Consider the following 24,979-nt stretch of genomic DNA (forward strand, 5'->3'; position numbering starts at 1 on the left):
GGTTGAAAGTAATTATTACTACAGAGCTGCCTGGCTTTCCACAGTATCCGGGACAAATTTGCCACTGCCAGTGCGTATTCCTCTACTCCTCCTATAGCTGCCATACAATTCCCCATCTCTCAGGCAGCTGCAAATGTTAACTTGTGACATCTGGTTCATTTAATAAAAGTTTTGCCTTCTACAGAAGATACCCACTGTGGATGTGTATTGCCTTTACTGTTGACTTAATAGTCCCTACTAGTAAACGTCGACTGACTGGTGTGCAGGAGTTTTTTTCCAGGGGAAGGGCTGGATACTTGTTAAATAACCTATTTCACATCTGTCTCATTTACAGTCTTTAAACAGAGCTGAGCTTGGCAGACTCTTCTTTTTGGATCTAAAGACAAACTCTCTGTATTTGAAAATAAGCTCTTACTGCGTATCTTCTCAGAATAAAACTTGAAATTCCACCAATCCTAGAAAAGACACTAAAGGCATTATTTGTCCTTCACCAACACAACTAAGGTCTTCACAAATGCCAACAAGCTTTTCAGCAGACTGCAGCCAATTCAAAAGACTGTCCATTTTGGTATTTTCTTGTTATTTCCTTGGACTGTAGCGTTTACAGAGTTTAATACTGCCGCGTGATCCTGTCGCAGCACAGTCCATGGAGCTCCCTGGGATCGTGGGCACAAGCTGTGCCTTCCCGTGTCCCCTTGCCTGGGGAAGCAATAAGCAATGCTTCTGCAACAGCCTCTTGCAGCTTCCAGAAATCTTTGACTCAGAAAAGGAAAAAAAAACCAAAAACAAACTATTGAGCACTATTTAAAGCACTGGTGCAGCATTTAGGCATACAAATAATCCCACTAAAGCAAGGCACATATTGGAATGCTTTAGCTAGCCTGGGCTCTACATGTTCCTTCTCCCATTCCCACCCTAGTTCTCAAAGTTTTAATTTCAGCTTTCGGCATTGTTATGCCTCTTTCCTTCTGCCTGATTATTCCCATCAGCTGTGAAGCTCAGGGCTAAACACTGCTTGAGCTGATGAGCCAGAGAGTCAGCCCTACCTGCTATAGCACCCAAGACCTTCCTTCAGTATTGCATGATTTTTTTCCACTAGTGAGCATTTTAGCATCTAATCTGACTATTATGTCTCTAAAAGTGGCACCTTCTTTGAAACAGACAGGTGACACACATAGTCACGTTTTTATTCAGGATCTTCTTTTGTTGATGCTGTTTTATTGAAATGCTGTGGGAGTATATGCCAGACATTTCTTACTAGGGTGTACGCTGCTTTTCAGTTATAATTTATTAATGCTGTAAATAACTGCAGAGAAGGAATTTATTGATGCATATGTAGGCTGCATGCTGGTGAGCTGGGGGCAACTGCTCAGCATAACTGCTGGTGAAAGCAGGTTTTGACTACTGCAAGGGGGAAAAAAAAACAAACCACCACCCACCCTGCAGCAATGGGAAGGGTGTTTAATAATGCTGTCACAAAACCAGGGTGTAAACAGCTTCAGGCAGCTCCTTGACAGAACTGCCACCCATATGATTTCACTGCAATACAGCGAGCGTAAAGTTCTGCATACAAAAAGCCTCAGTCAGTGGCAAAGAGGCAACGCTTCGGGAGAGCCTGGGTTAGGGGGCTGATGTGTGACCATCCTCTGCCACCTTCATCTGTTTTGTGCTGTGGTGTCACCAACTCTACACTGCTGACACAGAAATGGTTTTCTGCCGCTTGTAAACCTCATTCAGCAGCTGGGCAGTAGAACCATCACTGCTAAAGTGGGCTTAGTGGCACACAGTACTGAAGAAGTCACATACTGCATTGCATAGGCAGCAGCCTGAGGTGTAGGGCTTGAAGCAAGCTGGTGCTGAGCTGCACCACAGACACCAACCTCAGCAGAAGTCAAGGACCATGAAGAATTAAGGCCTAAATTCTGCTACGATCTCTGACCTGCCTTCCACAAACATGGCAGTTGCCCAGTCAGGCTGCAGATGACCAGCATCTTTCTGGAAATTGGTATGAAAATTACACAAACCTCTTAGTATTTGTAACAACAATGCCGAAGGGTATAGTAAATCTCATAATTTATGGGCTAACCTCTGCTTTAAATATAGATTCTTGACTGCAAATTCTCAACAAAGTGTTTAAATGCTAAAGTGTGGTGATGAAACACTTGAGCATCTATTCAGCAGAGCCTGGGCCAAGGCCTGTGTTACTACAGACACATTCTCGCCTCTGTGGCGATCAGAACTAGATCAGGAGGTTCCCTGCCATCTTTTACTCCTGCAGACATTGTAAGAAATCATAAAAGAACACATACCCTGTGCCATGGGAATACGTGTCCTAAAAAAATACCCAAAAGTGTGGGTGAGAAGTTGGGAGGTAGAGGGAAACTGTTTTGTTTGTGAAGTGCTCCAAACAGCAGAGAAAATAAGTCCTTGGGGTCAGAACTGCTTATGAAATGCAGTGCAGAAATGTCACTGTCTCTCTTCCCGAGCGTCCCCTTCCCCACTGAGGGCAGCATCTCAGCACCCATGTCACTGCGTGACTCCGCATGGGATGCAAATTTCCTTATCAGTATAATAAGCAGAGGCGTAGGAAGTCATCCCACTTACAGCAGTGTGTTACCTCCCGTACACCTTCGGATAGGCAATGATGATAGGACCTGCCAGTTTACAACAGCTCTTTATTTTACTCATATTATAAAACATCATCACAGGGCTTTAGTTAAACAGTGTTCACCTGTTTCAAATCATTAGTTTCATTTTCCCTTTTATTATAAATACTAACAAATTAACTTTATTTTCCATCAGCAATACCATAAAAACTTAGTCTAACTGGACATATTTTTCAGCAATCCTCTGCTGCAAAAATCCTGAAGAATTTGAAGTAGATCTCTATATTGTATATACACTTAGTTTTATATATACTTATATCAAAACTCACCATTTCCGTATCTCACTCATTATTGTGATCTTTCACTTAATAAATTATGTCAGCATTATGAAAATATGAACAACCATCTAGTTATTTTGCTGCTAAGATATTTAATGATTGAACAGAGAACTGCAAGATTACATGAATGCAATGGAAAGTCATGTACACGTTCATTTAAGATTGCCACATGGACTTTTCTTGTTCCAAGACTTTTTCCACATTTTAGAAGTCCTTCCATAGCTTCCAGTTATCTCTTTCTTTGAACACATAACACACAAAAAGTAATGATGTGCATGTATGTATTATACATTACATACCCACCGTAATTCTATGTATATTTATAAGCAAATGTGTGTAACATACTCTAAATATACATATCGTATGTAATGTATATATACAGAGAGAGAGAGAGAGAGAGATACCACAGGTGTGTCGTATGCATTTAGACATACAGGTGTATGCATATATATATATATATATATGTATGGTAAATTCTTCCCTCTGATAGGTAAACACTGCTCTTTCTGAGAACTGGGTGCCTTCCATGGAAACCTACTGCTGTCAGCGCCATCCATTCGCTTCCAAACAAAGACACAAGCAAACCTGTCCCCAACCCCTTTAACTTCAGTGAGTTTTGGCTTGTGCCTCATGAACTCCAGTTCATGCTTTGAAATGTGCCCCTCTCATCCTTGGGTTAAGTTTTAAATCACCAAATTAAACACAGTTGACACTATAATGCGCTTAAACAAACAACCAAGAGCACTTCAAAAATCACACTGATTCTTCTCCTGCCGATGACTGTTTTATCCCAGTGTGACTTGATTGTCCGAAGGGACTGCGGCACGCAGCGAGGAACCTGTGAGTAGTGCGAGGCTGCTTGTCTTGCCTTTAGAGTGTAATTCACATAGACTTTGAGTAGGTTGAGCTGTTTATTTTGAATTTGGATTTGTAAAGGAAAGAACAGGCCTTTTATGGAAAGATAAAAGACGGATATTCACTAGAAATAACAGCATAGATTATACATTCTTCAGAAAAATGTGTGCACCATATAACCTTTGGGTTACGTTTTTAATTTGTTAGATAAATATTTACTTACTTAATGTGTTTCTACTACTATGCACCTGATTAACCAGGACAGCTCTTATTAAAATGTTTTAGATGAATACTCTGCATATTAAAAATACATAATAAAATTCTGAAACTAGTCACTGCTAAAAAGCCGATCTCAGATCCTGCAAAGATCTGAAGCACCTGCTTAAAATTAGATTTTGAGTAGGTCCACTAATGGCCTTCACTGTGAGCGAGTGCCTAAATATTTGCAGAATCAAGATCTTTTATTATTCAAAGGTTAAATTTGGGATTTCACACCTGAGAACATGTAGTGGTTACTACCATGAGTAATCCCCACCGAGGAGGATGTTACGTCTTGCAGAAATAGCCAGAGCAGACCCCAAGGGCAGGAGACACTGACTTTACTCACGCATGAAAAGTGGAGGTGGGACTGACTCTTTGAACAGCAGAGAGCAAGGATTACCAACAAATCTTCCCAAACGCTACATTTTATTTCCCAAGAAGGCCAACTTTGCATGACACATAAAAAACTTAGGCGTATTTTTCTCTTTAAATAGATTTGTATAACATAAAAATAACAAAACTCTATTTTTAAAAATGAAATTCGAATAAAAAATTGCTTTGGGACTGAAACTGCATAATTCAAATTCCTCCCACAGCAATCTACTGACAGCCAGGTTGTAAACCCCAGAAAACAGGGGTCTGTGGTCGGAAGTGCTGACACAGCCTCATCTTACGCTGCTGTAGTACATCTCGGTGTAGAGACAAGCAGGTGCACCTCTGTACACAGGTTGCCAGAAATCCTACAGCCCTAAGCGCTCTTTGTGCTGTGAGACAGTAAATTGATTTTAACTGCCAAAATTGGAAAAAAACAACAAAAAAAACCCAAAACAAACCCAAAAACCAGAAACTTGTGCTTCTAGAATGCCCTGACCCTGTTTGCAAAGCACTTCCCCTTGTCACCCGGCTTTGGCATCACTTTGCCTTCCTTATTGCACACCTGTTGACCCGTTCTGTGGCTGAAGTGTTAGCATGTATGGTGTTTAAGTGTATATATTTAAGAAAACTCTCAGAAGAATTAGATTTCTGCAAATTGGATTGGTAGATTTTCTTCATTTCTGGATTCTTTCTTTTTGTAGGGTCTAGTGCTACTTTGGTTAAACCCAATGGGGAAAATCCCACTGAAGTCAATGATGTAAAAGGAGCTGTTAGACGTTCAAAGATCTCTCCAGCCAACCTCTTTGTGATTCCCTCTCTCACAATAATTTTTAAAAATGTGCCCATTATCACCAACTGCCAATGTTAAAATTCACTTTTTTTTTAATACAAACAACATTTAGCACAAAAATATGAAGGGAAAAGCCATCAACTTCTTTGCAGGTTATTACTTATGCAAATGACACAAAAGAAAAATCAATTACAGTCACAAACTGTACATAGTATTCGCTGGGGGACAGTATATTTGTGGTTTAGAGTAAAAAAAGGATTGCTTCAGTGGTAATTAAAATAATTATTGATGAGATATAAGACTTTAAAATCAAGAAAGTGTGATAATTTGGCTACAGAGACGATCATTGTAATATGTCTGACACAGGTTTGGATAGTAGAAAGGTGAGTAGAGGGATCTGGGGAAGGAAAGACACCGTCATGCAGAACAGCACTAGTTCTTGCTCAGTATACTCTTCAGGCTTCTCTCCACTGCTTCATCTAATTCTTCTTCCAGCTCCTCCTTCTTGGACATGGCCAGTTTGGACTGATAATCTTTTACTATTTGGTCTATATATGGTGCGCTCTGAGTCCCGTGCAGCATCAGTGTCCACTCCTTCAGCACGCCCCGCTGTGGCAGACTGCCGACAAACCCAATCTCTAGAACCCAGGTGCCTCGGGGGTCTTCTCCCCAAGTGTGTGTGGTCATGAAAGGCCATTTGTCAAAACCCACCTTGGAGTCGTCATCCCTGGGGCGCCGGCTCAGTAAAATGGACTTTGTTCCCATTGGCGAGGTCATGTTGATGTTGAGGTCTCCTCGCCTAGTGGAATTCACAGTTATAACTGCTTGGACGTGTTCAAGGTATCGGACAAAGTTTTCCTTCCCCTCACAAGCATCAGTTGTGAGTGTGAGGACCAGCTTGCCGCTTGGTGGTATCTTTCTGCAGGTCAAAAGATAATTAAGCAAATTAGAAGTGTGACATGGCTCATGCTAAAACTACTGGGGTTTGGTGCCTCACAGAAACACCCGTACTATTTTCCTTACTAACACATGGAAAAGTAAGGAAATAATAGTTGCAAACTTAGCCAGAAAGAGAACATTCTCTTTTTAGAACATGGTATCAAAACCTTACTTTAAAAATACATTATGAAATGTACACCTACGCAAAGAGAGAAGAAATAAAATGAAGAAGTACATACTGCTATTTAAGAAATATTAACATATATTTAATAGCTGCATTGACTTATCACTACTATATTGGGTAATTGCATAATAATGTGTGTATTCAGTAGAAGAACAGTGAGCAGGCAGTCGTGTCAGACAGTCACCTTAGAAGACAGCAGCACACAGCTGTCTGGAGTCGGAGCAGCCAGTTGCACAGAATTTCAGTGCAGTCACATTCAAGCTGACATCCCTGTTCTGATTTGGAAACCAGCATCAACATGGGATCCCAGTGTCAGCTCATTTGAGAAATATTTTTCCATGAAAATTGCTATCCTTGAACTGCTCCGGTACAGGAGCGTGTGTAAACGTGCACACACGCACGCAGAAACATGCCAACGTGGTATACACATGCTGGTATACCATAAATATTGTATAGCTAACGTGTTTGAACATGTAATACCTTCAAGATTTATTTTGTGTGCCAAAGCACAGGAAAATGCATTATATGCCAGCCAGAGGTGAGGGATCATAATCTCACAGTTGCCACATGCCTGCAATTTCTCTGCATCGTCCTCAAAGCAATCTGAATTCATGTTGTCTCATAGCAATCTCACACGGCGGACAAAGCTTTGTGACACAGTGCTTCACTCTGAGAGTTGTGATAAATGCTTTATGTTTCCTCCAGTAAACAAGGGAGGACGCCACAGTGTGAGTCTTTTCTATCTGTTGACACCAAAACCCAAAAAATAAGAGCAGTGTTACCACTCCATCTGCTTTGCAGACACCTTTTCTCTCCACCTTCTTAAGTGCTGCCGTGCAAAAGTTACCTCAGCTCTCTAAAACACGAGGAAAGGCTTGTTCTGTTTCCCCTTTTCCTATTAATTAGGATCCAATACTCTCTGCTTCACTAGACTAATTACTATAGTCCAGGTGAATTTCCCCAAAGAAACAAAAAGAACCAGGGGTGGTGGAAAAAGCCTGACATGAAAAGAGCAGAAGAGATGGGTTTTCTACACCCGCACAGTGTGTCGCTGCCCAATTTTTATATATATAAAGATACATACACGCACATTTTTATATATATATTATATATATATATAAAAAAATACATTCACTTTTGCATGAAGTGTAGTACCCTGTTAGAGAAGAGCAGAGGGAGCTAACTGCTCTCTAGAAGTGCATTACCATGCTCCTGTTCCTCAGCTAATGGACTATCATGTCCTAAATTTACTTTTTATCTCCCTGAACCAGCCAAATTTGGACTTGTCCATTTTGACTTTTTGCTGACCCAACAAAAATCCCTTTTCAGAGAAAATTCCTATTGCTAACAAGTGTTTTCTACATGCAGCAGAGAAATGCTGCACTTTACATATTGATTGCTTTCAGCACGCTGTATATTCTGGGCTGCCAACTCTTTCCTGGCATGTTCCTGCTAATTGACAATGCTGCTCTGGTACACACCTCTGTATCAACTACTCTTCTACCTAAATCTATATTGAAGATGTATTTTATATATAGAAATATCTATACTTTTATAAATACATTTGGAATATATATATAGAAAATGCTGCTCCAGCAAGGACAAACTAGAAGAATAACCCAATTATCCATGGCAGAAGTGCAGTGTAGTTTTCATTTCCAAAGAATGTCAGAAGATACTGGATCTTAGTTTTATTTACAGCATAATTCAAAAAATGTAGATGTTCCAACTCATGATGCTTATTATCTCCTGTCAGTGACGTCCTATTAAGCTATGGATGTGTCAGGTACCTATAGGGGACACCCACACAGACCACACACAGAGATTACATTACAGTAGAGTTAGGAGGCTCAGGTGGTGACTAACTTGGTTGAACTTCACACACGCAAAGCCTGTCCTGGGTGCTGCTCTCAAAAGACACCAATACAAGGCAGAGTATTTTTCCACTCTGGGGCTTTACTGTAGTTCCAGATCCCTGTGCTGGAAAATGCACCATCATCTCTGCTTTTCTATCCATCCAACAGCAGAAACGGGACAGAAAAACAAAGGCAGAAGGAGACAATACTACTGCAAAGCACTTCCCCAACTCTGGCTCAGTCCGCTGCCAGAATACCTCTACCGCATTGTTTCATGCATGGAGTCAAGCCTACAGAAAGCAATTTTCTCTCTTCCTCTAGGGTGAACCCTGTTTCAATAAATGGAGCTGCACTAAGATAAATGAGATTATTTGTCTGCATTTAAATGATGAATAAACTAGAGATAGCTCAAAATTAGCTTCAGCACTCTCATTTGTTTCCTACCTATGAGCATGCATAGGACAGATAAATTATAACTCAGACCTCAGCTGTAGAACCTTGGATCCCACAAATACAAACCCATCTGGAGGTTGGGAACAAATTTATTCTCTGCCTGGCTGAGCTATGTGCCAGGGTGGCATACTGGTTTGCTTTCTTTTTCCAACAGAATAATGACGCCTTCAAAAATGGCACTGAAAAGTCAAATTTCAAAAGGGATAGGCATAAATTGGCCATTATTAGGTTAGTATTTCAAATAATTAAATTGAACTACAGCTGTTGCAGTCAATTAGTATTAATTCATTCATTTGTTGACTCATTCACTTCAGCACATGAAGGTAAATCAGAAAATAATTTGACTACCTAGCCTGCAATTAGAGATTTAAAGAACATAAACAAAACACAATTAAATGCTGTAGTATTCAAACTGAATCACTGGTACCTGTAGATGATTGTTTCAGTCTTCTGGAGATAAAACTGCCTGCTGGTATACGTCACAAAGAAATATGACCTGGCTGACACACATTTATTTCATGTGGCAGCAGTTTATGCAATTTACAGTGCCAGCCTCCCAGATTTTCACTTGTGCACAGGCTCTTTACTCACAGAAACTTTGGCGCAAACATACCTGTAAGTACCCAGGAGGAACGGATGCTGCTATTAACACTACTGGCACTAGCGATGAGGATACAAATAAGCTGTAGAATGCACTCCTCCAGCAAACCAGGAATTGAAAGATCATGTAGCTTGTTTTATGAACTTATTGAAATATCTGGAATGCTACTGGTAATGTCAGACTTTCTTAGAAAAAACAATTCACCGTGTTTCTTTGACTGTCTATGGCTTTGTCAACTTATTTGCATGCCTGTGGTCTCCTAAATGCCTGCAAGAAGCCAAACACATAAACTAGACCATTCACTTACTCAGGCTCCTGTATTGACCCTCCAACACAATGGAATCTCTCGGGAACAGTCTTCCAGTCTTTTGCCATCTTAACCATTGCTCCTGCATCTAGGACACCGTAGCCAAACAAATGGTTGAATTCCAGCCCAACGCCATTTCTACGCCATTGATGAACCTCATCGTGAAGCTGGTTCCTCTTGGAGGTGAGCACTGTCAAATGCTGCATGTCTCTCCATGTCAGGTCCAAGCTATGGAAAAGTAACGCAGGAAACAAAACAGTACAGTCTTTCCAAGCAGATATTAAAGACAGGGTGTTTGAGTAAGGGTTTTGGTAAAATTTCCTTCTATGAATCACACAGAAATTTATCTAGTACTCATATCAATAACAAAGCATCATTAAAGATTTCAGGGGGAACAAGAACAGATTTTAATTGTATAGTACTTGCCAAATATAGTCCCCAAAATTACAAAAGCACGTCTGATTGTTTCCCTGTTCTTAAAAACAACTGCTTTCAACTACACATTAGAGATTCACCACACAATTTTTAAGCAAATAAAACAACTACGATATTAGATGAGATCCTGAAAAGGATACAATAAGAAAAGGATGATGACAGTATTTTGCCTAGCCTTCCTCTGAAATTCTGCCCTCTTTTCCTTGCCCGCTCCTCCTGCTTTTCCCACAGACCTTCCAAGATTTACCCAGAGAAGCCCCAAATCTGATGAAGCTGATGAGCTATCACACTCACGGTGTTAGTAATTTCAGTATTCTGTGAATATGGACATACGGGCTGTGGGTGGCTGCAAGTTTGCATTATAAGGTATAGTAGAAGTTTGTCACCCATGATACACTAGGCATGGATGGATGCAGTAAAGTAACGTTTATCTAGATTCAGTGATCATTTTTCATCACCAGCTCTTGTCTTCCTAGATTTGCAGTGATTATGATGACAGGAAGGGCACTTATAAGTTATTATTCTGGAAGCTTTAGAACTGACATTCTAATTCTACATAACTAAAGCTATTGCAGTTGGTTTATGATGAACTCTTTCAACATTACAATATGTCTGATTCAAACCATCAACCTAAAAGGATCCGCTTTTCAGCTTTCTGTGCCCCAAGTAATAAGCATGTGCGCATTGCTGAACGTACACCAGAATAGCCAATTACTGTCATTTTTCCAAGGTGACACAAGATAGCTGAAAACCAAATACCACTTGCATCATTCTTATTGAAACCTTCTAAGAGCTGCTACGTATCTTAAAACTGTACTTTCCATTTCACAGATTGGTTTCTTCTTAGAGACAGGTCAGACACATATTGTACACGAGCTGACAGACATAGTGCAAGGCAAGAGGAGCCTGCATGGGAGATAGTTAGCCGTTCCCATGAAGGCTAGTGTAACTCGTCCAGGGTAGTTCTGCACAATACAATTTAATAGAGCCAGTCTGGAACGATAGGAGACACTGACAGTTCTTTCTCTCCCTCACCGCCTTCTCAGCAAAGGCTGCAAACCAGGGGTATTAATCTAATTTCTACTCGTGATAGTTTGGCAAGAGTAATTCCAGTCTTCGTGGATAGCTCAAATGGAGTGGAATGATAATTATTACTGAGAATAATATTAAGGTTGTAGTCCAGGGTAAACATGCAGTGGTTGGAATTCATGAAAACAGTATATTTTTATGGTCATATTCGCTTATTACACGGTGGCTGTCCCACTGAACGAATTTGATAGTAGAAGAAACGATGATCCAAAGTTAAACACTTGGCATATGTGTTGAACGTGTATAAGACCTGAAAAATGAGACTTGGCCTAAGACATGCTCTGAGCATGACAATCATTGCTCTGCTAATGATAGAAACTTTCTCTCCTCTGCCAAACCTTTATCTGCCCACTGTTGAAGAAAACTATGTACATAGTGCTCACTTCATGCCATGGTTACAGCAACTGAAGCTGTACGCCTGAGCAAGTGTTGTGCCACTTCATAAAATAATTCACACAAAGTAAAATGATAGTATAGGTTATTGTAAGGAAAACTTTTCCTAATCATTAGAGAATAAGGTAATGAAGCAACATATACAAGAGGTCTCCAATGTCATGAATACCATGGAGATGGTTAATAGAGAATGGATATTTATTCTTTCACATAACAGAGCAATTACGTAGCACAAAAGCAAATTACCAGCAACAGGTTAAGAAAAAAAAAATAAAACATTCCCCACCACTACTGTCAAAAACTATTATTACTGTGGAACTGATTGCCACTGGGTGACACTGGTGCCAAATATAGACAAGTTGAAAAAGCGTTAGACAAAGTCAAGGAAGATAAATCTGCCTGTGGCTATTCAACAGGATAGGCTGACTGCTCTCTCTCCAAACCCCTGATTGCCAAAGCTGTTGTTGAAAGATCGCTTTTAATCCCCATTTGTTGTACTCTCCCCATAGCATCTGTCATTGCAGACAGTATGTGGCACAAGATGAATTCCTGTCTGATACTACAGGTTTGCTCTTACGTTTTGTGGGCTGGGCATTCCACACTGGATAGGTGGAGAAATGAAATAATCTCTCTCTCCAAACAGTGCTGGAGAAGACACCCTTGGAAATAGTGGATGGAGAGGACGCAGAGAGAGCGAGGCAGCCAAAATGTATCTACTATATGGCTTCGGCAAGACCGTTGTTCCATCTATAAGTTACCATGCACGTCACTACTGTAGCAGGCAGCTTGGCAGCTGCTCGTTCTAGCCCTGTGCCACTCTCAGGCAACTCGTATGATGAACAACATTAAACAAAACGCAGGCTGTATCCTCTCTAGAGCTCACAAGGAATTTCTCAACAGCATACTTAGCCTCCAGGGCCAAGGCGAACACTCCGGCTGCTTCAGGGGCAGCTGCAGACGTTCCCGAGTGACGCAGAGTGCAGTTGCCGTACAAATCCGTTGTAGCCTGTGATGATATTAGACATAATTAATGAAACCAGCTAGTCCTTTTTCCTTGCAGCTACAGACTCAGAAAAACACAGGAAGCAGAGTTTGTCCCCTTGCTCTTTGAAGTAATTGTGTGTCTGTTCCTAGGATCTGTGTTCTTTAGAATGGTGTATCAATTTAAAAACACAGTGAGACACAGCTACAGAAGGTGCAAATGCAAGAATAAATTGTGATGTAGTAGAACAATGTTTGCTACCACTGAGAACTCAAACTCATATAGATGCCATTTATTTCCTATAAACACAGTTTAAGCAAAGGCCTTAAATTCCCTTGGGGTTATCAGAAGGATTTGAAACTAGAACTGTTAATGGTACTGAGCTTTCTAACATTTGTGCAACTCCAGAACCAACAGCAGTACCAGGCTGCTATCTTCTATGCAGATTAGTCACTAGAAGAGACCAGAAGGAAACCTTAGAAGTACATTTTATGGTGATAATTGCAAAGGTGCCACCGATCATCTGGGCTGGTTATCAGCACAGAGCTGATATCCAGACAGAAACCAGTATTTTTCCATCTGCTACTGCACAGGGTGTCTTTGTGGTTTGAGACAGGGCCAAGTCAAATGCATAGAGGCTTTTGGAAAAGACTGACCTTGAATTACTACACCTGAATTTTCCACTCTGTGAATTAGTCTATGTCCTGTCTAGTCTGAAGGTGCTGAAGAGCAGTGATTGATACAGTGGAAGAGAATCCCAGGTACACTTGAACAGAAACTGGCTATTTTCCAGTAGTAGGTACAGCCCTGTAGAGGACTTGAGTATGATGCTCCACTCAATATGAGACTGTATGTCTGAAGGTAAATCCAAACCCCCACGTTTCCTCTGTAGGTGACTGAATATCTTTCTGCTCTGGGCTACTTCTTGTAGAGCAGAAGTCTGGTTCATGACTGCTCTGCCTGTACAAGTTAAGTGTGATTTCAGATGTCGACACTTTTCATTTAGATTTTTACAGAGACCTTTTGTCACACTGTCCTCTGGAAAGAGCGCAATTAAACTTCTAAATCTGATTTCTGCTAAAGGAAAGCACCACCTATACAGAGCTTTAAGAGATGAAAGATCATTGCTGTCCTCAATATTAACCCCACAGCTAACAGTTCTGGCATGATCACATACAGCAGATGAGAAAATATCCATCCCAACAAAGGACCATCTGCTGCTCCAAAGCAGACAGAGTTGTAATAGGTGGTGGGAGTGCACAAAGACAGCAGCAACAACACAATAATATCTGGACTCACCACGCCAGCCTCCGGATTTCTCTTCCTCCCATTACTAAAGGTGGAGGCTAAGGTTGAAGAGCAGCTTTCATCATACAGAGCTGTCCGTCCATCATTTATAGCAGAATTAATGGAGATTGTCCACATGCTTGATGCATAACCATCGCAGTTACAGTCATCGTAGCTGCCCCCATCTCCAGACGCCCAGACATAGATGCTTCCTTTGCCGCCCCGGCCCTGTGAAAAGAGAAAAGTGACCCTCTTGGGTTAAACTGCAAATAGGAGACAGCAGCTACTTTAAATTGCATGTCTAATTGTAAAGCTAAGCATCTATAAAGGAGAACACTGGTACAAACAAAACATACATGAACCTTAAGCTGAAAGAACATGGACTTGGGCAGGTTATTAAATCCATTTAACTGGCAGCCACAGCCAGTTCTGCAACCTTATGTACACAGAGCGCTTCCATTTATCTCCTGTTTTGCCCGATGCCCTGAAGGCTCCTGTGCCAGATGCTAAGACATTTTATGGATTCATTAGCGTTTATATCCAGGTCTAGGTGCTATGAGGAAACTATTCTTTTAAAAGGGATGTAGGTCATCTCACGCAGTGAGTTTGTAAGATCCAATTAGGTTGAGGCAATGGCTAAAAAACTCTGTAAAACTGACACCTTTTTCTCTCAACAGATTTTTCTCCAAAGGTATCACCGACTCAGAGCCGTTTTTCTAAAAAAACAGCTTCTACTACTAAGCAGAAAACAAAGTTATGAGACCATATAAATCATCTACAGAAAGATGGTCTACCAATTATGGTGAGAAGACGAGAGATGGATGGGAGAGACTGATGCTGAAGGGCAGCTATAAAGGCTTCCCATTAGTTAAAATAAAGAAATCTGAATCTTTTCTTCCACATCCAGATAGGCAAGAAGTGAGAAGGGATCAACTCAGCTTCTCATCCCATATAAAGGAAGAGGTAGAGGCTGCCTGGAAGAGGGTTAGATCTAAGAACCATGACACTCAGGGGAAGATCAGTGTTACTGAACCCAAAGCTCAGATCTCCCACTGATTCCAGCGCAGCCACCATTTCTCTCTGTGCTTAGTCTAATGTAGTTCAACATTTACTTCCAACAGCACCAGTAGGGTGCAAGGCCTCAATTTAACATACTGTTGATATGCACTGGGCAGAAGGCAAGAAAAAAGTCTTCTCTGGCCTCTTTATCGTTGAGCATGAAATGGAAGTCAAAGAATATACAAACATAGCAACCTGCAGTGGTATTTTAATAGGGAACCTTTTCTGCCAGGAATTTAAATCAAATTTGATCTCCCAGCAGTGGCTTCTATTTTTCATCATACCCCACTGAACAGAGCAACCTCATTATTTCAAGCACATTAGTGAGTTGCATTACAATCCACTGAATTGCACAGCAGGTTTGCTTCCACCGGAGTACATAACATCTCAAGACATAAATTTTCATAATAAAGATGACGACTATGAAAAAGCTTATTGAAATCAGTCTAAGAACTCCCACAAACATCTGAGATCAATCATTTGAGTTTTAAGGGAGGACGATAATCTTGCAAAAATATATACTCTAAGAACAGAATAATTATAGGAAATTATTTTTAAAAAATTAAAAAGATCAGCACAACAAGAACAGTTATGCCTTTTTTCCCTTTGACCTTTTCCATATCCTACCTTGTGCTCTGACTGCCGTTAGACTACAGGGCCCAACCCTGGGCTTTGGACTCACTTTAGAGGCTACATTCCAAGCTTGCCACCATGCCCACATACACCATCACACCACCTTGCCACCATCTGTCTCCTTTGGACAGCCTCAGTGGCAGCTCACACACATCTGTGTCCCAAAAAAGGCAGGTTGCTGCCCAATGCAGAGAGCAGGTGGCTGCTGGTGCCAGGAACAGGATATCTGGTTCTTAAACAACTCTTTCCTTCCAGCCCCCTTAAAGGGGGAGGAAACACTATTTTCACATGATAAATTCACAAAAGTAGCTTGGTGCCTGGAAGTCAGCCTCTGCAGCACTCAGCATGGGGAAGCAGACTTAGCACTGCTCTGCAAATTGTTCCACGCTGCCAAAACCAGTTGAAGTATTTCACCCTATGGGCTGGATATGTGGCAGAAAACGGGCGTAACGTAAAGCTGGTGGGGAGCTGGGGGAATCCACGGAGGAACCGAATTTGGGCTCAAGTTTGTGGGTGGAGTTAGGCTGCTGAGCGTTGCTGGGGACAGGTTTTCTGCATGTAATTATTGTAACGTGAAGAATGTATGTGACTGTCACATCGCTTCTATGACAGTCACATACACAAGCGTGGCTTAGCATTAATAAACGTAATTCACCTCTCAACACCCTAATTTCAATTGTCTTTCCCTTTTAGGCAGGACTGGAAAGAGAAGAAAACGCTACTGGAATAAACTGATATCACCTATTATTTGCAATGATGCTCAGGACTTGCTGCTTACATGTCCCACAGTCAGACCTGCAGTAGTTGGGACAGTTTGCCCAGGCGAACTGTTTGGTGGCTGTCCTCAGGCATCGTTTCATTTACCAGACAGAAATATACGGCTTCAGGGGAAGTGAATTTTCAACTCCCTGTATGGTAGTAGTCTAAATCAGAAAAATCCCAGTTGAGTCAACTAAGTGTGGTATTTAAAGCAAACTGAAAGCTCCTATTTGCATCTCAATCTTATATGAACCTAAAAAATTTCAGTGGTGTCACTCGACTTAGGCTGCTGTAAATTGAGGCGAAAACCAGGACTGGAGAAGGTGGTAGTAATTCACACTACAAACACCAGGGGGAGCATGAAGGAAGATTCAGGGAGAGAAGACTAGAAGAATAATAAGATATACTTTAAAGAGTGTCTGTCCTCCAAAATCCTGTTGAAACCTGCTCATTTCCCCCAAAAGTGATGCACAGTGTGGCACCCGCACTTCTGAGCTATCAGAAGCTGTATCTCACTCACAGCCGAAAACGGATCTTGGTGCATTTAGTACTAGCCCAAGAGAAGCCCACCTCTCAATTCCAGCTAAACCAGAATTAAATTTTGGGCAAGGCTATATGCTTAGAAAGTCACAGACAGCTACTGAGAAGCTGTCTTTGCAGAAACAGCAGGTTTTCTATTTCCAGAGTCCTTCGCGGGATGTCATGCTACTGGCAAAAAATATCCCTCAGAAATTTTATTACCCCTTTTCTCATCTTCCAAAGAACATAATCCAAGAAAAACTTCTTTACTGAACTACCTTGCAGAAGTGAGTTGGCAGGAGACTGCAGCCTAATTCGCTTTATGTAACTTCAGGCACATCTTGAACTCTTTTTTTTCCCCTTGTTATTGCGTCCATTCATCACGGTAGCTGGGCTAGTGCCTAAGCCAGTGTTTCTCAAAGCTGTGATTGCTGGATCACACTAGCCAGATAAAAATGGGTGGTATTTCACAAATAAATCTCCTCCAGCTTCCCTGACCTTTCCCATCAAGGCTGGCAAGTGCCCATGTGAATAACAGCTGGGCCTCTACATGGCACGGCCTCTGCCTTGGCTCCTCTAGTTCACCCACTCCTGCCTGGCCATCAATGCTGCGAAAGATGGATGGAAGGAACATAACAGTCTTTACAGCACGTTCCTGATGCCCTTTGGCTTTGGCCTAATCCATCACTCATAGATCAGCACTAACAGTTTCCAATCACTAGAAGCGAAAAACAAAGAACAGACTCCTGCCCTGAAAAGCCAAGTACCAGGGAACGACAGCACTGGGACACCAGCAGGCAGGTGGGCTCAGGATAAGAAGAAAAAAAAGCAGCACCTGACTGTGAGGAGGTATTTTTAAATGGAAAAAAAAAAAAAAGGCAGCACCTGACTGTCAGGAGGTATTTATCTCAGGCAGAGTGAAAAGGTATTTCAGGATAAGGACAGCCAAATAGTTTGCTGATGTTTATGGACTGTCTCATGTCCATGGAAGAAAATGCAGATGGAACATATTTGAAAAAAATAAGAAAAATTACAGAACTGGAAATTGTTTTCTGCAACAAATTCAAAGCACATTATTTTATAAGCACCTCTATTTGCATGACATATCATAGCTACTTTGTTAACTCGTCTTCTTAAGAAAACAGAAGTGTTTCAGCATCTTCTTAATAATTTAATAGCAACTTATGTGCCTGCTATAGTAAGAGAGAGGCTGGTTTTCCAGGAAAAGTGAAAAATTCTATAGCTTTTTCAAGTCTTTGAAAGTCCTACTCACTTATGAATAGGACTGAGTTTGCTTCCATCTCCTATTAATTTCAACTGTATTTTCCTCTGAAAAAGAGCGTTTCTTTCTCTTCAGGACTGAAGTATTTGAAAATCCTTACATGTTTTGTAATTAAAAACTGCATCCTTCAGTAATGATCGCTAATTATCTCAGAAAGTGTCATTTGCACTGATTTCTTAGGGAGTGCTAAAATCTAAAGCAAAATCTAGGCAGGAACACTGCCTGACAGCCAGTCAAGTAATCTCAATTGAACCACACAGACACCAAAGTTTTAAGCAGGAAACATGTTTGGATTTCCAAAGTTTGTCACTGCACATGTTCAGGGGGACAGCTGTCTTCTTTGAACTGAACACCTTAGCACCTATCCCATGTCCAGCCCTTTCCAAAAGCCTGGAGCTGCTGTACTGTGCACTTGGAAAAGCCCAGGATGACTGGTCTGCCCAGCAAACCCACCAGTCATGGAGCTCAGTGCAGAAGAAACAGCAGTGGGGTTATCCCACTCACATTCCCCACTGCTGAAGGTGGTGTCCCTTCACTGTTGGCCTAACTCTCAGGTTAGAGGGTGCTATGCAGAGGACAACCATCACTTGGAACCATGTTTCAGTCATGCTTCTGTTTTTGTCCCCTTCATGTTTTGTTGCTTTCAATAACTGGCTGTCTTGTTCCTCCTAGCAGATTTCTGAAACTATTTGGGTCAAGTAATGATCACCCGAATACAAGGGACTGCTACATACAAGAATCTCAAAGAACTAAGCCCTATAATTGTTAAACCCTAACAAAAGGCTTTATGTAACTTATTCTAGACTTGGTCACAGAAGAGTACTGAACTCCCATCCATCAATACCCAATTAATTGCGTAATTGTTAATATCTCCTTTGGCTAAAAATAATGCTTGAGCCATTTTCTATGTCTAAATTACTGTTGAAACTGGATGGACTTTTGTTAGCCAAGAGAAACAAATGGAAAATTACACTTTTGGTGAAGACAGACAGTATTAGGTTTCAATTAGGGTTCAGTCCAGCAGGGAAACGAGGAGGGAACTTTGAAAATGCTGAGACAAAACCTTTTAACTATCCATTCCTTTCTTGCTGGATGCTGGGCTGCGTACCCCAAGTGATCATGCATTACTCTAGTCCACCAATTCTGCAGTCGTAATTCTGGTATCGATAATATTTGCAAAAATCAATCTGGTATTTCCGAGCCAGATTATCACTGAGAAAAAAGAGTCGAAACACTCAATTCACTTTTCACCAGTGACGATGCTGGTTTCTCTGTGCAGAGCTCCCAACTGGTGTGATGAACCCTGGCCTCACAGCTTCACCTGTGGCTCGTGCGACACTGTACAAAGGTTCCCCAGCTTGTGGCACCAGCCTTGCTGGGAAGCAAAAGCACACGGCTGCTGAGCGGCGGCACAGAGATTAGGCAAAAACACTCCTGGGGTCAGGGTGAGAGAGCAAAATCTACATTTTGAGGCTACATTATTGTCTCGTCTCCTTAGAAAATGGTAATTTACATGTCAGTGAAGAAAATATTTACATGTGGAGCTTACAAATATTGCCCTGTTGGCCCAACCTATTGTTACAGCAGCTTTCTGCTCTTTATGAGACACTCATTGGCGTCTTTCTGAAGGGCAATATTTAACCCTGTCACAGGCCTCTGCAAAGTACAAACCTATGACAGCCAAGGTCCTGAGTTGACCAAGACATCTCTGAGGAGGCCAGTATCACAACAGAAATCAGTAGCACTTGGTTTTGCCACTGTCCTATCCTCAAAGGCACATGCCCCTTTCCCCATGTGTGGCAGGAAAGCCACAGTCACGGACTGATCTCCAAACCTGGGTCATGTACTCAGTGAAAGGTCGTGGTATCCCACCACCAGGTCAGAACAGCTGGTCATGCTGTTTTATAAAAGCTTGAAAATATCCCCTCTCAGATGACTTCAGAATTCCAAGCAGATATAACGTACTCGTGGGGTTTTAACTAGATTTGATTTTAGCTTATATAAATAAGACAAGGCGTGGAATTATAACAGATATTCCAGACACAACAGCAATACAATAGTAAAGGGCTCCCAAGTTATAAAGAAGCTTGTAGGGCTTCCTCAGAAATAATCAGATGGTTGTCATGTCATAAACTAATTCCCCTATCCTTGCTTGGCTGTTGAGCCAATAAAACACAGTTAGAGGTATCTAACTGCATATACTTTATTAACGTGCCATCTTCAGCACATTTCAAAGAACAGTAACGCAATGTCTGAGGCCTTGGAGAGAAGCAAATGAGAAATATTTCCTTTCAACACTGTCCTTTCTTCTCTCATTGGTGAGCCCAATTACAGAGCCACGATGAGACTATAAATTCTTAATACTGCTCCCCTGGCAATTTGTACTTGTGCGCAGTTTCTTAGGTAGAAACATATTATGGAAGCAATAACATTTTCACCAGCACAAGCACAAATGTATCATGTCTTCCATATTCTGGCTGAGCCGGTGAAGTCTCAAGAAATTAATTCAGTCCATGAGCAATTCCTCATAACCTACTAATATAAAAGCCTACGTCATAAAAATGCAATATAGAGACCAGCTTAGCTTGATTACTTCTTTTCACTGCCTTAAATTCCAATAGCTGAAGCTGGAAAGAACTGGACTCATAAAACGGCAAATAAGAAACGTTTATTGGATATTGCATTAAAGACAGGATATACCATAAAACATGGGTGCAATTAGTTCTTGAGCTAGTTACCTCTTCCTCTTGAAGATGACTGCTGATAGAATTCTGGAGGCAAAGTACCAGAGAAGAAAATGTCTATATTTGAGAGAGTTGTGTTGTCACAGGAATCCTATCTACCATCCCTACATCCCTTTCCAAGCTGTCTAGCCCCCAAAGTGCATAAGCACAGGTCAGACAAGGGATGTATAAATCACACAAAATTGCTTTGTCCAGCCATACTAATACAAAATGCTACTACCAGCTCACTGCCCCTTCTCTGAAATGAAAGTACTGCTCAATTGGGTAAGATAAATAGCTGTGCTCAACACTGCCAGGCTGCTTGTTCCTAAGTCCATCATCCTGGTTTCTTGTTCTGCTCTGAGTTTTAGTTTGTATTTCTGGACCTGCAGTAAAATCCCTCCGTAGCTCATTAAAAGAAATACAGCGGCAAATATGTGACACAGGAGTGATTAGGAGCAATGAAAGTCAGCATATGCCTGATCTTGGTGCAGGGCTAAGATATCTCAGGAGAGCCCAGAACAACGTTAGGTTGATGATTATTATTGAGACAGTAAAGAAACATGTCCCTTTTCTCCCTAGATCCCACAACCTGCTGTTACAGACTACCCTAAAGGATATCTTGACGCAGCCGTGGTCTAGCACAGTCTCCTGTTACAGCTGGCAGCCAGCATCAGGTGCCTCACAGTCAAGGTGAGTGCAAGACCTCCTCATTCAGCAGGTACTGGATACTTGCAAGTTTCAACCTCACCTTTAAGAACTTCTATTGAGTCCTTTGCAATTACATCCCAAATATGTGTTTTCTAGCAGCTGGAAGTTGCATTAGGTAAGGTTGTTTGTCTGAGTCAAACCAGTGCTGGTAATGTTCAGATGGCTTGTGGATGTTTGTGTGTATGAAACTCTTCCAAACCTTCTTCTCAAGCACCTGCTATTTCAGCTGTGAGCTCATTTATCTTTGCAGTGCAACTACCATTATTCAGTGACCCAGTCACGCTGCTACTACTGCCCCCGAACAGAAGTCATGAGATAGCACAGCGAAGAGCAGATTGCACTAAAAATGAGTGAGATTGTGGCTTAATAACAAAAAGCAGCTTGAGTCCCCTTCCCAACACCTTCCGATTACGCGTATCACACTGGCACCAAGTTCACGCACATGCCATCCCCTTTGTGTTCAGCCTTAGAAAAACAGTGAGTAAAAGAGCCCATAAAGGAGTTGCCAATGTGATGGACAGATTCTGCTGTCCTTAATTAAGCTACTTTAGTGCTGCCTTTATTTAGGCTATTCACCTTACAGGCAAAGAGAACACCGAAGTGAAGGTACGATTAAGACAGAAGGTAAAAATTAGCCTAACAAATGCCAGGAATGGGAAATGGAAGAGGAAAGGTGAGAAGATGGGCTTAGCTCACCTGGTTATGGCTGCTCAGCTTCCAGCCATAAAAACAGACATACAAACAAGAAATCTCACAGTTTCTGCAGTTAGCATCATCTTATCATTACCAGGGGACTAGTAAACCCCGGCATCCCAGCAGCTCTGGAAGGAGGACTTCAAAAGGATATGACAGTGGAACGGAGTTTGGGGGAAGGATGAAACTCGTGTCAGTGAGTTTCTCCTTGAGCCGGGTCCCAAGTGTGGTGGTGACAAGGTAAACATTACCTGTGTTTGTCAACTCAATGAGCTGCATATTCCCCATAGGAATTTTGCATCACTCCCACTTATTTATTTTTAGTTTATTGCATTAGAAGCAAGGATATTAATCTTGCCCTGTGCAAGAGATCTTACATTTCCTTCTAGGACATTTGAAAGTATTGCTTTTAGTTTAAAAACACATTTTTATTCTCAGCATGTTGCTTCCTCCCTGCCAATGTTTCAGCTTCATCACTAATTCATGAATCATCACTCTGGTCAGAATCAGCCCTAGACTGAGAAAAAGAATTCCTACGTTTATTTGTCTCTCGGTTTATAAAAGATACTTTTCTCTTTAATAAGAGGGCTTTTTATTCTGAAAAATGATCATAAATTAGATTTACATTTGTACAGTCAATAGAGAATTTGATGCATATATTATAGACCTAAACTAGGTAAAAGGGTATTACATCAAAGGCTGGTTAGTCTTCCTTGACATGAGGCAAAGTCTGCAGTGGGTTTTTCAAAGCACCATGGAGAGTATCCAGCATCAAGAGAGATCTTGAAATATCTTTAGAAAATATGGCTCTTCATGAAAAGAAATCAGAACAAACTATACCCAAAACCTCTTCCATGACAGGAAATGTAATGAGCAAAATAAGGGTAGATAAAGCTACAACCACAATGCAAAAGGATTTATTTGGGGTGAAGCTGTCTCTTCTTTCCTGCGAGTATTGCCAGGAGATAGCTGGGATGCTGCCACTATAAAATTAAGTGTAATTGCCCCTGGACAACAATATCTTTCTTAGGTAGAATCCAGTATTATTCCTTCTGCTCTCTAATTCTGCAATGACTGTTTGACAGAACTGGTTTCCTAATGAAGGCTCTCCTGTTCGTTTGATGCTTTCTGATAAGGTATGAGAGCAATCCTCCCAGAGCACAGCTCACCATCACCATTCCCTCTCCTTCACAAGCATTCAACTCCAGAGATCTCAGGGCCTCTTCTGACCTTATTATTGCAAATTATTCCTTAAAGAGAATTACAAATGCTTTTGAGGGGAAGCAATTAAAAAAGTAATATGCCCAACACTCCCAAGTATGAAACTATGACCAGACAATAAAACAGAAGAGGAAAATCCCTCCTCCTATACTTGACATTCAAAGAGAAGGTTAATTCCAGCGTAAATCCACAAACTAAACCATATGGCAATACAATAGCGAGTTAATTGAAAGATCTTTTAAATATCAAACTTCAAAAAAACGTGACTACAAATTAAAATCTACTTCTCTTGAGCAGGTAAAATACCTCTACTTACTTTAGTTTACATTCCCCTGCCAGGGTTATTAGTGCCTTTTCTGTTACTTTTAGACAAGTTCTGCATGGGAGGAGAATAACTCAAAAATTAGATGAGAATTCTTCTATATTCAGAGTTTATCTCTGCTCCATCCAATATTAGTAGAAGGAAGATCAAGTATCCACTAACTATAAGACAACAAGGTGTTGCTAAAAATACATCAACTGTGTCACATACCTAAGAAGATTCTGCCCAAGACAGAAGTGTTTAAGGGGATCTTTGTGGAAACTCTAGATAAATGAAAAAGTCATGAGAAGGAACACAGCTTGTGTAAGATGGCTTCACAGTGCCTTTGAGCTCATGAGAGGTTTGTAAAGTTTATAGCACAAAACTGAGCAAGTTCAGCAGAAATTTGTGACAAGCCTTCCTGTGTTATTGCAGTATGTTGCTAATTTTACAGGTGAGAGCACGAAGATGACTATAATTCATCTGTTATAGGCAAAACATTTAAGGCTTAGGATTTGAGAAAGCTTTAGATGCTTCACTACCTACTACAGTAATAGATTTAATTATCATGTCACAAAACATGGTAAACTGAATACGCTGCTCACAGCAAGGTGATGAAGAGTGGGAGAAACTGGCACAAGTAAGAGGAAGAAATAATTTGGATGGAAAAATGAGTAATTGTGGAGCTCCCACACATAATCACCCCAGATGTGCTGGGGAATTTCAGATCTTTCCATTGTGGAAACCCATCTATGATCAACCAAGGGGAGGAAAGGTCATTCCCTACAGCACCAGGAGCAGCTGTGGTTGTCCTGGCTGCATGACATCGAACAGATGGAGACAAAGCCATGCTAGGTTGGTTGGTTTGTTTTGGAGTGATTTTTTTTCTTTTTGAGTTGTGGTACACATTTTACCCAATCTTCTAATATAGTACAGGCTTAACAGATTCCAGGACGATACTGAGTGTCTTCAACAAAGACCACAGTCTGTTCCTAGAAGGAGGTAGAAAGGTAGGAATAAACAAGAAGGCCCCTGCTACTGGGGAATAATATTACGCCATGGACATCTGAACAGTGTGATTCAATGACAGCTATAATAATGACCCTGTATGAGTGACCTGAAAGATACTACAAATCCAAAACGGTAATTAAATTGGTAGCCCACCAAAACAGACAATGTGATGTCAGTAGTATAGCTGGCATGTTTCAACCCAGGGAATATTTACAGGATCAGACTTTTCCATTTTGACTGCGATGGCATATGAAAAGCATATGTAAGCTGACCAGAGATAAACCCAGTTCCACGCACAAGAGCGCAGTAACCTGAG

The 24,979-nt window shown here is 41.2% G+C and overlaps 1 protein-coding gene across 1 annotated transcript in view; it reads right to left on the reverse strand.

Annotated features, from left to right (window-relative positions):
• Positions 1 to 5,657: 5,657 nt before the first annotated feature.
• Positions 5,658 to 24,979, reverse strand: part of PCSK2 (proprotein convertase subtilisin/kexin type 2) — a 103,584-nt gene continuing 84,262 nt past the window's right edge. The window contains exons 9-12 of the mRNA XM_086631099.1: positions 13,764 to 13,979; positions 12,388 to 12,488; positions 9,566 to 9,793; positions 5,658 to 6,144 (exon numbers count right to left, since the gene is read on the reverse strand). Coding sequence (XP_086487225.1) covers positions 5,658 to 6,144; positions 9,566 to 9,793; positions 12,388 to 12,488; positions 13,764 to 13,979 — 1,032 coding nt within the window. The remainder of the gene's footprint in view (positions 6,145 to 9,565; positions 9,794 to 12,387; positions 12,489 to 13,763; positions 13,980 to 24,979) is intronic.

The sequence above is a fragment of the Tauraco erythrolophus genome, chromosome 2 (assembly GCF_009769465.1).
Source record: "Tauraco erythrolophus isolate bTauEry1 chromosome 2, bTauEry1.pri, whole genome shotgun sequence".
Taxonomy (NCBI): domain Eukaryota; kingdom Metazoa; phylum Chordata; class Aves; order Musophagiformes; family Musophagidae; genus Tauraco; species Tauraco erythrolophus.